This window comes from Salmo salar, chromosome 27 (genome assembly GCF_965601325.2).
Source record: "Salmo salar chromosome 27, fSalSal1, whole genome shotgun sequence".
NCBI lineage: Eukaryota > Metazoa > Chordata > Actinopteri > Salmoniformes > Salmonidae > Salmo > Salmo salar.
Window position 1 is genome coordinate 11263559 of NC_138317.1, and position 12529 is coordinate 11276087.

General features: G+C 41.2%; 1 protein-coding gene across 2 annotated transcripts; it reads right to left on the reverse strand.

The window, feature by feature from the left end:
* Window positions 1-4650: 4650 nt before the first annotated feature.
* On the reverse strand, window positions 4651-6847 carry ssl-2 (Lactose-binding lectin l-2). Of its 2 annotated transcripts, XM_082969944.1 has the most exons (7): window positions 6647-6847; window positions 6444-6522; window positions 6238-6285; window positions 5923-6050; window positions 5377-5511; window positions 5058-5169; window positions 4651-4917 (listed from the first exon to the last, which is right to left on the reverse strand). In XM_082969944.1, exons 2-7 carry the CDS (start codon window positions 6502-6504, stop codon window positions 4832-4834), a joined length of 570 nt encoding a protein of 189 aa, XP_082826070.1. In that variant the 5' UTR covers window positions 6505-6522; window positions 6647-6847; the 3' UTR covers window positions 4651-4831. The 2 variants fall into 2 exon arrangements, with proteins under 2 accessions (XP_082826070.1, NP_001117041.3); NM_001123569.3 differs by lacking the exon at window positions 6238-6285.
* Window positions 6848-12529: the final 5682 nt, after the last annotated feature.

A 12529-nucleotide genomic window follows, 5' to 3' on the forward strand; every position in this document is an offset into this window, starting at 1 on the left:
CCGTCTGCACACAGGAATGTCCTTAACTGTCTGGGTTGCTGTATAGTTTTTCAAATCAATCAACCTGTTTGCTCTAACAGCACCAGGAAATGTACATTTGGTATCAAGTGTTTGGTTGAATCTTCTGAAGGCTGGCTTGCCAGACTGGATGCATAAATTAACCAGTGCTTCTTCTCTTTTTTTTTAACTCATTTGAATTAGGTTGCCATGTTTCTTCTCTTTTCACGCAAACTGCTAAAGTTGGTTGTCCTCAATCAATCAAATGTATTTATGAAGCCATTTTTAAATCAGCAGATGTCACAAAGTGCTATACAGAAACCCAGCCTAAAACCCCAAACAGCAAGCAATGCAGATGTAGAAGAACGGTGGCTAGGAAAAACTCCCTAGAAAGGCAGGAACCTAGGAAGAAACCTAGAGAGTAAATGTCAGTTGGCTTTTCATAGCCAAGCATTCAGAGTTCGAGACAGCAGGTGCAGTAGAGAGAGAGTTGAAAACAGCAGGTCTGGGACAAGGTACAGTACCATGTCCAGTGAACAGGTCAGGGTTCAATAGCCGCAGGCAGAACAGTTGAAACTGGAGCAGAAGCATGGCCAGTTGGACTGGGGACAGCAAGGAGTCATCAGGCCAGGTAGTCCTGAGGCATGATCCCAGGGCTCAGGCCCTCCAGGAGGGGAGGGAGAGAGAGTGAGAGAATTAGATGGAGCATACTTAAATTCACACAGGACACCGGATAAGACAGAAGAATTACACCAGATATAACAGACTGACCCTAACCCCCTGACACAAACTATTGCAGCATAGATACTGGAGGCTGAGACAGGAGGGGTTGGGAGACACTGTGGCCCCTTCCAATATTACCCACGGACAGGGCCAACCAGGCAGGATATAACCCCACCCACTTTGCCAAAGCACAGCCCCCCACACCACTAGAGGGATATCCGCAGACCATCAACTTACTACCCTGAGACAATGCTGACGAAGATCTCCTCCACCGCACGAGCCCGAGGGGGAACCAACCCGGACAGGAAGATCACGTCAGTGACTCAACCTACTCAAGTGACACACCCCTCCTAGGGACGGTATGCAAGAGCACTAGTAAACCAGGGACTCAGCCCCCGTAATAGGGTGGAGAGAGGGGAACCTGCGAGGCAGAGACAGCAAGGGTGGTTCGTTGCTCCAGTGCCTTTCCGTTCACCCTCGCACCCCTTGGCCAGACAACACTCAATCATAGGACCTACTGAAGAGATGAGTCTTCAATAAAGACTTAAAGGTTGAGACCGAGTCTACGTCTCTCACATGGATAGGCAGACCATTCCATAAAAATGGAGCTCTATAGGAGAAAGCCCTGCCTCCAGCTGTTTGCTTAGAAATTCTGGGTACAATAAGGAGGCCTGCGTCTTGTGACCACAGTGTACATGTAGGTATGTACAGCAGGATCAAATCAGAGAGATAGGTATGAGCAAGCCCATGTAATGCTTTGCAGGGTAGTAGTAAAACCTTGAAATCAGCCCTAGCCTTAATAGGAAGCCAGTGTAGAGAGGCTAGTACTGGAGTAATATGATCCAATTTTTTGGTTGCAGTCAAGATTCTAGCAGCCTTATATAGTTTATTTAGTGCTCTATCCGGGTAGCCAGAAAGTAGAGCATTGCAGTAGTCTAATCTAGAAGTGACAAAAGCATGGATTAGCTTTTCTGCATAATTTTGGGACAAAACGTTTCTGATTTTTGCAGTGTTAGGAAGATGGAAAAAAGCTGTCCTTGAAATATTCTTGATATGTTTGTCAAAAGAGAGATCATGGTCCAGAGTAATGCCGAGGTCCTTCACAGTTTCATTTTAGACAACTGTACATCCATCAAGATTAATTGTCAGATCCAACAGAAGATCTCTTTATTTCTCGGGACCTAGAACTAGCATCTCTGTTTTGTCAGAGTTTAAAAGTAAAACATTTACTGCCATCCACTTCCTTATTTCTGAAACACAGGCTTTCAGGGTGGGTAATTTTGGGGCTTAACCATGTTACATCAAAATGTACAGCTGTGTATCATCCGCGTAGCAGTCAAAGTTAACATTATGTTTCTGAATGACATCACAAAGAGGTAAAATATATAGTGAAAACAATAGCGGTCCTAAAAGGAACCCTGAGGAACACCAAAATGTTTAATTGATTTGTCAGAGGACAAACCATCCACAGAGACGAACTGATCGCCTTTCCGACAGATAACATCTAAACCAGGCAAGAGCTTGTCCGTGTAGATCAATTAGAGTTTCCAATCTCTCCAAAAGAATGTGGTGATCGATGGTGTCAAAAGCAGCACTAAGGTCTAGGAGCACGAGGACAGATGCAGAGCCTTGGTCTGACACCATTAAAAGGTAATTTACCACCTTCACCAGTGCAGTCTCAGTGCTTTGATGGGGTCTAAAACCAGACTGAAGCATTTCGTATTCATTATTTGTCTTCAGGGAGGCAGTGAGTTGCTGCACAACAGCTTTTTCTAAATTGTTTGAGAGGAATGGGAGATTCGATATAGGCTGATAGTTTTTTACATTTCCGGGTCAAGCTTTGGCTTTTTCAAGAGAGGTTTTATTACTGCCACTTTTAGTGACTTTGGTACACTTCCGGTGGATAGGGAGCCATTTATTATGTTCAACATAGGAGGGCCAAGCACAGGAAGCAGCTCTTTCAGTAGTTTAGTTGGAATAGGGTCCAGTATGCAGCTTGAAGGTTTAGAGGCCATGACTACATTATGTTCATGAATGTGTCAAGAGATACAGGATTAAAAAACTTTAGTGTCTACATTGATCCTAGGTCCTGGCAGTGTTGTGCAGACTCAGGACGACTGAGCTTTGGAGAAATATGCAGATTTAAAGAGGAGTCCATCATTTGCTTTCAAATAATCATGATCTTTTCATCGAAGAAGTTCATGAATTTATCACTGCTGAAGTGAAAGCCATCCTCTCTTGGGGAATGCTGCTTTTTAGTTAGCTTTGTGACAGTATCAAAAAGAAATGTTGGATTGTTCTTATTCTCCTCAATTAGGTTGGAAAAATATTTATTTATTTAGTAAATAAATAATTAAACCACATTTTGTATTGCTGATTCAACTTGTTAGCCAGGGTTCGTGAAGATAACCAAGAATTTACAACTTTCAGATGAGACTAAACAAGGTGACGATTAAATATTGACTGCTATTAATGTAAAAGATGACTAGGTCTTTATGAGTTTATTCGGAAGATAACAGCTCTATAAACATTCTTTCTTGGTGCCCTGACTTTCTAGTTAATTATTTACCTGATTAGCTTAATCAGGTAATATTAATTACAGAGAAATGATTTCATAGAATAGCATGTCATATCACTTAATCCGGCATAGCCAAAGACATGACACTACACTCTCTAGTTTTAGATTTAGCCAGCACCTTCTTCAGATTAGCCTTTACGCCGGTAGCCCCGCACCCTGGTAAACAGTGTATGATTGCTGGATGATTATTTTAAGTCTAATACTGCGGGTAATGGAGTCGCCAATGACTAGGGTTTTCAAATTGTCAGAGCTAATGGTGGGAAGCTTCGGCGGCACAGACCCTGTAACGGGTGGAGAGATCAGAGAAGGCTCGGGCCTCTGACTCCGACTCGTTGTTTAATGGGGAGAACTGGTTGAAAGTTTCTGTCGGCTGAATGAGTGACACCGGTTGAGCAGCATTTAATGCCGACAGCATTTAATTCCAGAAGCCTTGAGAAAATTGTCTGGCTGCGGGGACCGTGCGAGGGGATTTATACTAACGCTACTATCTGTACTTACTGGTGGCACAGATGCTGTTTCATCCTTTCCTACACTTAAATGACCCTTGCCTAACGATTGCATCTGAAGCTGGGCTTGCAGCACGGCTACCCTGATGTGCAGCTACTGGTTGCTGTTGACGAGCAGCTACTAATAGCTAGCTGGTGGCTATCTCGCCTTGGATTTATCCTGAAATTGTTTGTATGATTCTTTGTGGGCGCTGTTCAGATGAACTTTTAAGTTGGTTGGGTTTTCACTTTCATCTCTGTTCCACATGCTGCCATCTCCTGACACTACAATACATTTGATTTTGTCCTTTCCAGCAACGTACTCAAAACAATCCCATACAGCACGTTTCCTTTTGCTGCCGCCATTGTTCACACCTATGGTTCACACTTGGAGCTCGCCCTCGGATTTCTTCCCTGTTAGCTACTGATAGCTAGTGATAGTGATGCACAAGCTAAGCCTATTTGAAACGTTGCCATTTACTGGCAGCATTTACCTGTCAGATTCAGTAGCTGGAAATCCCTGTTAGAGAAAAAGCTTGAAAACCCCATTAGATTTTTGCCCAATGGAGGAAAATTTATGATGGTTTTCATTTTATTTTGCAGTCAAAGACAATAGTTTCAGAATAGTTGTATTATTTTTTTAAATGTTTTTATTAATTATTTTATTTCAGTTTACTAAATTGTTTATTCAAATTAAATTTTTATTTTCAGTTTTTGTTTACTATAATAACCTTGAATGAACGGATAAATATCAAGAATTGAAATGACCATTGAGTAAACTCTGAGATCCTAGACTGTACCTTTAAGAATCCTATTACAATTATGGCAGTATCATTCATGTTTAATAATGACTTATAAGAGAAAACACAATGTCTACACCCGTTTTATTGACAATAAACAACAAAACCATTACTCAACATTTATGAACAACAACTAACTCAAACTTACAGTTTACAGAAACAAATAATCTTTACAAAAAATGTGACTTTACCATAAAGACTGTTCAGTTGGATGTTGGCACTATGGAGTAGCATTTTTTGTTTCAGTTTCAGTTTTTCTGGATTTCACAGATTCTTTTGGAGCACACAGAGGGAAAGCTGTTTCCACATTTTATATCGTTCCAGCGGTATTCGTCTTAAAAGGAAACATGGAACAGAAATGACCTCTCAAATAATCTCAGGTGTTCACACAACAATAGAATAGTGTGTTTGTGGTGTGTGTGTGTCATCTTTATTTGATGAATGGATCAGTGAATGAAACAGGGCCTACTGTACCTCCCCAGTTGATCACTATACATGGCTCTCTGCCACCGCTATTATTGGGCTCTCCTTTCGCCCAGTTCTGGTAATCAAATTCGGAGCCGTCACTCCAAAACCATAGCCTGTCCTGTGGTGAAGAAGTGAGGTCTCAGTATCAAAGATATCCCATGTTATTATTATTATTATAATCGTATGCCAATAGATACTGCAGTGACCTTTTTTTGTCTTTGACTACATCTATAAGATCTTCCAAACCTAGGTCTGATTTTATCAGTGACCCTTGAGATATTGATGAGTATACCAAAGATATTACTGATCTGTGAGTATACTCCACCTGAACAGCATCAAATCCTCCAATCCAGGTAGTTGAGAAACCGCCAGTCTTGCTCCCCACCACTTCCTGTAGAAATTGATCATCCGCAGAGCTATGCACAGACGCCAGGTTTGCTCCAAGGGACACACAGTGGCGCTACAGTGAGAGGTAGACAGGGACAAAGACATTTCATAATGTAAGTATTCGTCAGTAGTCCAGTCTGTGATAACTTATCTTCTGGACTCTCACAATCAAATATTGTCCATCGCAATTAATGCTCTTTTAAAAATGCTCTAGGAGATATTAGATTATCTCTGTCTTAACCAATGTCCTATAGGTTTCAATATACAGTAGGCCTTAATGTAAATATATCTATAAATATTCCACGCTTAAAGAAAATTCCAATGAAACAAAACTTGAAGGGGAGATTCAGTATTTTACATGACACATGCAGTCCCTATATAAATGCAGTCCCAAATCACCTTTAAGGGTAACCTCAAACCAAATAAGTGATTTGATTTCAATTTAACTTTCCCTTTAATTCACAGTAGAGAGTAACCATAATACCTCTGCTAGGGGCCATGACCTTGCAGTCTCGACGAACATGAAGCAGCGCGATCCAAATTGGAACCAGCCTGTGGGGCATTGGTTCCTGGTCTCTGCTGACACTACTCCCTCCTCTGCCCCCTTAGCTCCTGGAAGGACAGGCAGGAATTCAAATGCACAAGTCATAGTAATGTTGTTCACAAACAAACGCTCCTGCACACAACTGTTATTCTGATTAGTAGAATCATCAACCTGTGAGAGGTGTCTACCTAGTAGTACTGCAGATTAATCTACTGACATACGTTTCATGGACAGAGATTTCAAAATGACAATTACCCAGATGCAAAGCCTGCTCAAAACCAAAGCCCTGGAACAGTCCTAAAACTGGTACACGAAAAAGAGTGAAGCTGGGACCTCAGCACCTGGACAACAAAAACTTCAACTAGCTGGAGTTACAGGGATCGACAGGAAAGGAGTGTTTTGTAAAGAATGTTGTAAAGTGTGAACTAAAGTATATATTCTTGGTTTGCTGTGTGTCTTACCTGTTGCTCCATTCAGAGCAACGGCAGCACAGAGCAGCAGAGATATGGTCAACATTGCCATGGTGGTGGTGATGTTCTCCTAAAAACAAGGTACTGTAACAATCAGAGGGCAATAATGCTAGAAACATCCAGGATTCTCTGAAAAACAGCTTAACAGCAAAGTAAACAGTTTATTACGTAATGTACATGGATTGAGGACTTACCTGTTAATGTGAATCACTGGTAAGTTCTGCAGGTTCTGTTCATCTGGAGAAAGAGGAGCACTTTTATACTGTCAACTACAAATAAATAGCCATTTCAAAACAACTGTTAGCTGGTAATGGTGTTCCATAGAACTGATTTGAGGTGTGTTCAAATTCCAGATATGAATGGCTTTTCATGGCAGTGTTCTTTGGAATGTTTACCTATCGTGTGAGCTATTAAAGATTATCAAAAAAATTAATGGTTACCTAGTAGATGGTTTTCCATGGAACTAGTATCCTGTTGAACAAAGTTCAAATGCCATATTCCTGATAATGTTATTTGGAATAGTTTTGCATCCAGGGTTGGGGCCAACTAAAATAGAAATTCTTGACATTAAATAAAATCAAGTCAAATTTTATTGGTCACATAGAAATATTTAGCAGATGTTATTGCGGGTGTAGTGAAATGCTTGTGTTCCTAGCTCCACCAGTACAGTAATAATCTAACAATTCACAATAATACACACAAATCTATAAGTAAAAGAATATTTTCAAGAAATATCTAAATATTAGGACGAGCAATGTCGGAGTGGCATTGACTAAAATACAGTATATACATATGAAATTACTAAAACAGTATGTAAACATTATTAAAGTGACTAGTGTTCCATTATTAAAGTGACCAGTGATTCCATGTCTATGTACATAGGGCAGCAGCCTCTAAGGTGCAGGGTTGAGTAACCAGGTGGTAGCCGGCTAGTGATGGCTATTTAACAGTCTGGTGCCCTTGAGATAGAAGCTGTTTTTCAGTCTCTCGGTCCCAGCTTTGATGCATCTGTACTGACCTCGCCTTCTGGATGATAGCGGGGTGAACAGGCCGTGGCTTGGGTGGTTGATGTCTGATTAACTTTTTGGCCTTCCTGTGACATTGAGTGCTGTAGGTATCCTGGAGGGCATGCAGTGTGCCCCCGGTGATGTGTGGGCGGTGCAGTTGCCGTACCAGGCGGTGATACAAGCCGTCAGGATACCATCAATTGCGCATCTGTAAAAGTTTGTGAGGGTCTTAGGTGCCAAGACAAATGTAATTTCTTCAGCCTCCTGAGGTTGAAGAGGCGCTGTTGCACCAAAAATGCTATTCACATGCATGTCTTTAGTATTTAACAGATAGAAAGATGAAAAAAAGTATTTATCCACTATCTTCTCTGGACAAGTTCGGTCCTGGAGTGTCTTAACAAAATTAAACCAAAATATAGACTGACTTCATCCAGTGTCCAGAAAAATCGGCTTGCTCGATATGCACATATTTAATGAGATATTAATTTATTTGCATTTATTTTTTATATTTCAGAAACATTGTAATACAATAAAGTATGATATTTGTGTCTACATCCAACTGGTAATAGTTGATTGTGATATGATAAAGGGGGAAAAAAATGAGGGTGTGGTGCCTAGCCTTATAAGAATAATCGTCGAGGTCCGACTCAGATTCAGACATTTCCGCCGCACCGTTCAAAGCTATAGCCAGCACTGGTTGTTGTTGATCACACTTATTCTCTTGTCTATTCTGTAATAGCCTTGACTATGTTCAGCCCGTTGTCAGTTACGAAGAGTAGGATCTTCTCTGGTATGTCCCATGTGTTCAATGTGCGGTCAATTACCTCTCCGGTGTGGGGATGCTAAATCTAATGGAGGTTGTTGACCAATGCATGCTGTGCCTTGTTTTTGTATTTGTATGTTATTATGCCAAGGCAGCTGCTACTCTTCCAAGTGTCCAGCAACATTAAGGCAATTACATACAATAAAACATTACATTTCACAACACATTATTACACACTACTCTACTACAACATATCTACAATACAAAATCCATATGTAGAGTGTGTATGCTTAGGCGTGTGTCTGTGTCTCTTCACAACCCGCACTGTTCCATAAGGTGTAATTGTAACTGGTTTTTTTTAGCTGATTTTACTGCTTGTATGAGTTACTTGATGTGGAATAGAGTTGCATGTAGTCATTGCTCTATATAGCACTGTATGTTTCCCGTAGACTGTTCTGGACTTGGGGACTGTGAAGAGACCTTTGGTGGCATGTCTTGTGGGGTATGCATGGGTGTCTGAGCTGTGTGCTAGTCGTTTAAACAGACAGCTTAGTGCTTTCAACATGTCAATACTTCTCACAAATACAAGTAGTGATGAAGTTAATCTCTCCTCTTCTTTGCGCCAAGAGAGATTGACATGCATCTTATTAATGTGAGCTCTCCGTGTACATTTAAGGGCCAGCCGCTCTGTTCTGGGTCAACTGTAATTTTCCTCTTTGTGGCACTTGACCATATTACTGGGCCAGTGGAGGCTGGTGACTTGAAGAATTGAGGAGGATGGGAGACCCAGGGTATAGGCGCGGAATGCATGGAGACGACAAAGTGTGTTTCAAAAATCCTCAAAGACGAATTATTTTAACCTAAAGCGTTTAATAAAGACATTTATATTACAATATTATGGGTTACTTACACAGTGTTGGGAAGGGATCACAGCAGTGATTGAATGAGGGTATGAGGCATGAGTTGAGGTGTTCAGAGGCTTGACTTCAGTGCAGGACAGGATCTGACTGGGAAGACAAAAAACAATAACACAACACACTACACAGTTAGACAAAAGTGCTAAGAATGAGTTAGTCCAAGCAAGGAGTAAAATCATTGAGGTGTAATCACGTGATTGTGCATGTGATTGACTCTACATACAGGAATGAGAGAAAACTGATAGGGGTCCTCACAGTGCTTGGAGAGGAAACATTCAATTTACCAGTGGATCAGCGGGCACGTGGGACGTGGCTTCAGTTCATGTCAGGAGAGAGTTGACAATGGTAGTGGAGTGGTCATCACCTCTTAAATCAGGGAACAGGAGGGGACTTAGCTGTAAATACAAATAGCAGATACATTCCATTACAGCTGCGCCATCCTAGGTTTGAACTACAAGTTTCCCCATGAAGTTAAACTCAAACATCTCAAAATTCATAAAGTCAAACACAGACTGCGCATCTCGCCCACATGACACATCAAAGTAGCCCAAGAAACGTTCCTGAATAAAGCCCTGATCATCCACATACCTGACGATAACTGACAACTGCAAGCAGGCTGGTGGCACCATAGGTCCCAGAGTGGTGGGGCAATTTTTACCCCCTGAGGCCCAGAGTTTTTCCTTATCTGTTAATTAACCTAACCAGGAAAACTCTGGACCCTATAAGGTATGACAGTAATTAATCAGTGGTAAAAATGTTTTATAAGGGCTATAATGGGACCAGTTTTTCCTAATCAGGTCACATGGTTTTAAAAAACTCCTGGCCCTGGGGGGGATGAAAACCCTGTCAAACTGAAGCAACCTTATACTTGTTCATATGAATTATATTTAGACTAGATTAGGAGGGGGATTTCCTCTACCCAGCCACAGAGACAACTGATAGACAGTATAACTCACAGGGCTAAGCTTGCTTTATTCATGTTTGCATCATGCACGCCTATGCAACAGGCTTTATAAATGTTTTTATCTGTCATCACTATTATATTGACTGATTAATTCCACTTAATACTTTTGGATTGAAAATGTATAGGCAGTCTAGCCAGCCCAATTTTGAATATAAACCACATTTGATCGCATTCACATTTTCTCCTGACACACAAATGGACTATAAACACATAACGTTACCAATTAGTTTACCCTGACCAGATGAACAGGGCGCACAGGCTGTATGCAGCTGCTCTTAATAGTAACCTACAGTTGATCAGACTGAAAAATAGTCTCGTTTTCATCCCATACAGCATGTCAGATCTCTCATGCTTAGGTGTAGCCTAGGGTGATGCAACATTTATGGAATGAGTTTTTGCTTGGGTCTGATTATGTGTTATCATCTTTGCTAAATAAATACTGGAGTAAAGTGGAAAGCCTACTCGAGTGCGCTCAACAAAAAAATACGCTGCGTCAACCTCTCTATGTAATCTAACTTTTAGATTTGGGTATGTCATTTTAGGAGAATTTGTTTTTGTTCAAAGAGTCCGATCCTTTTAATGGATGATGCGATGGAAACTATCAAATCATTCTGAATTGATTTCGAAATCCCAGAAAACACAGTCGAAAGTTCAATATGTTCAGCAAGTAAAGCATCATAACGCACTATTACCGCCGCAAGCTCCTTGTAGTTGCCCTTGTGTCATGTCCTCTAATAGCCAATTATTGCATGACCCAAAACGCAGTGGTGTTGATATGCAGCTTGAGAACATCCCTGTTTCTTCTTACTTTCCCGTTGTGTTGCGCGGTTTGAATACGCAGACCTTCGTCATGATTGATTCAGCTTTTTCCCAGAAGCTTAAATCTGATGTCGGCATTTATATGCTCCCTGCTTTTGTTTTGGCATTTAGCTGAACGATCAATGTACTTCAGGTCACTGTACCCCCCTTTCGCCCAAGGCTCAGACTTTCCAAAAAGCAGGCAAGGCCAGCAATGCAGGCGGCTTGATGAAAGGCTCCCTGTTAACCAGCTATACATTTGATACCAGTTGGTATTGAACGCCCTCACCTTTTCATCCTTCTTCATGAAACTGATCTCAGGCAGAGGTTGACCATCAGTTTTAATTCGCACCTTTTCCGAGTACCCCAGAGAATGAAAGGGGTTCTTAAACAAAAAGTCAACAACATTTTCGGTAGCGTTGGCGAAAACTGCACACTTGAGCTGGTAGCTAGCTAGTTACTGCTACTGAAGTTAGCAAGGCAAATTGAAATAAATTGCACTAACTGGAAACAAAAATAAAGTTCTAAAACCAAGAAAACAATTTATAATCTACCTCTTCCGTCCCCTGTATTCGGCACAACCCGAATACAACACACTAGGTTCATTCTCTAATTCTAATCCTATGATTGGATGGACGACATGTCTGTTCATACTGCAAAAGCTTTGACGAAGTGGTCATAATTACCATGTACGTCTATTGAAGGGGTTGAGGCCTACGAGCCTCCTAGGTTTTGTATTGAAGTCAATGTAGCCAGAGGAGGACAGAAATTAGCTGTCCTCCGGCTACACCATGGTGCTACCCCAGAGAGTACTGTTGCTATAGACCTTCATTGCAAAACAATGTGTTTTAATCAATTATTTGGTGACATATGAATGTATTTAGTATAGTATAATCTAAAAAGGATAACCTTTTTAAGTTTCACTATTTTTATGAAATTTCACTGAGGAGGATGGTACTCCCATTGTTCTTGTACGGAGCCTCCACTGGACTGGGCAGTAGTCCAGGTGCGACAAAACTAGGGCCTGTAGGACTTGTTTTGTTGATAGCCTTGTCAAGAAAGCAGAGCAGCGCTTTATTACGGACAGACCTCTGCCCACCTTGCCTACCATTGCATCAATACGTTTTGACCATGACAGTTTACAATCCACGGTTACACCGAGCAGTTTAGTCTCCTCAACTTGCTCAATTTCCTTGATGGAGGTGGGGTGATAGAAGCAGGCTATGCCCATAAACGAAGCAATCAGTCCTTTCTTGCTCCATCCATCTATCCACATGGTTATTTTTCATGCCTCTTTCAGAATCTCCTTAACTTTCTGGGTTACTGGATAGTTTTGCAAAGCAATCAAGGCGTTTGCTCTAACAGCACCAGGAGTTTTACATTTGGTATCAAGTGTTCGGTTGAATTTTCTGAAGGCTGGCTCATCGCAGTCTCGTGGAATTTCCAGACTGGATGAATAAATGACCCAGTACTTCTTCTCTTTTTTGAAACCCATTTGAATTAGGTTGCCATGTTTCTGCTCTTTTCATGCAAACTGCTAAAATTGGTTGTCCTGACGTGCAGCTACTAATAGCTAGCTGGTGGCTATCTCACCTTGTATTTATCCTGAAATTGTTTGTATGATTCTT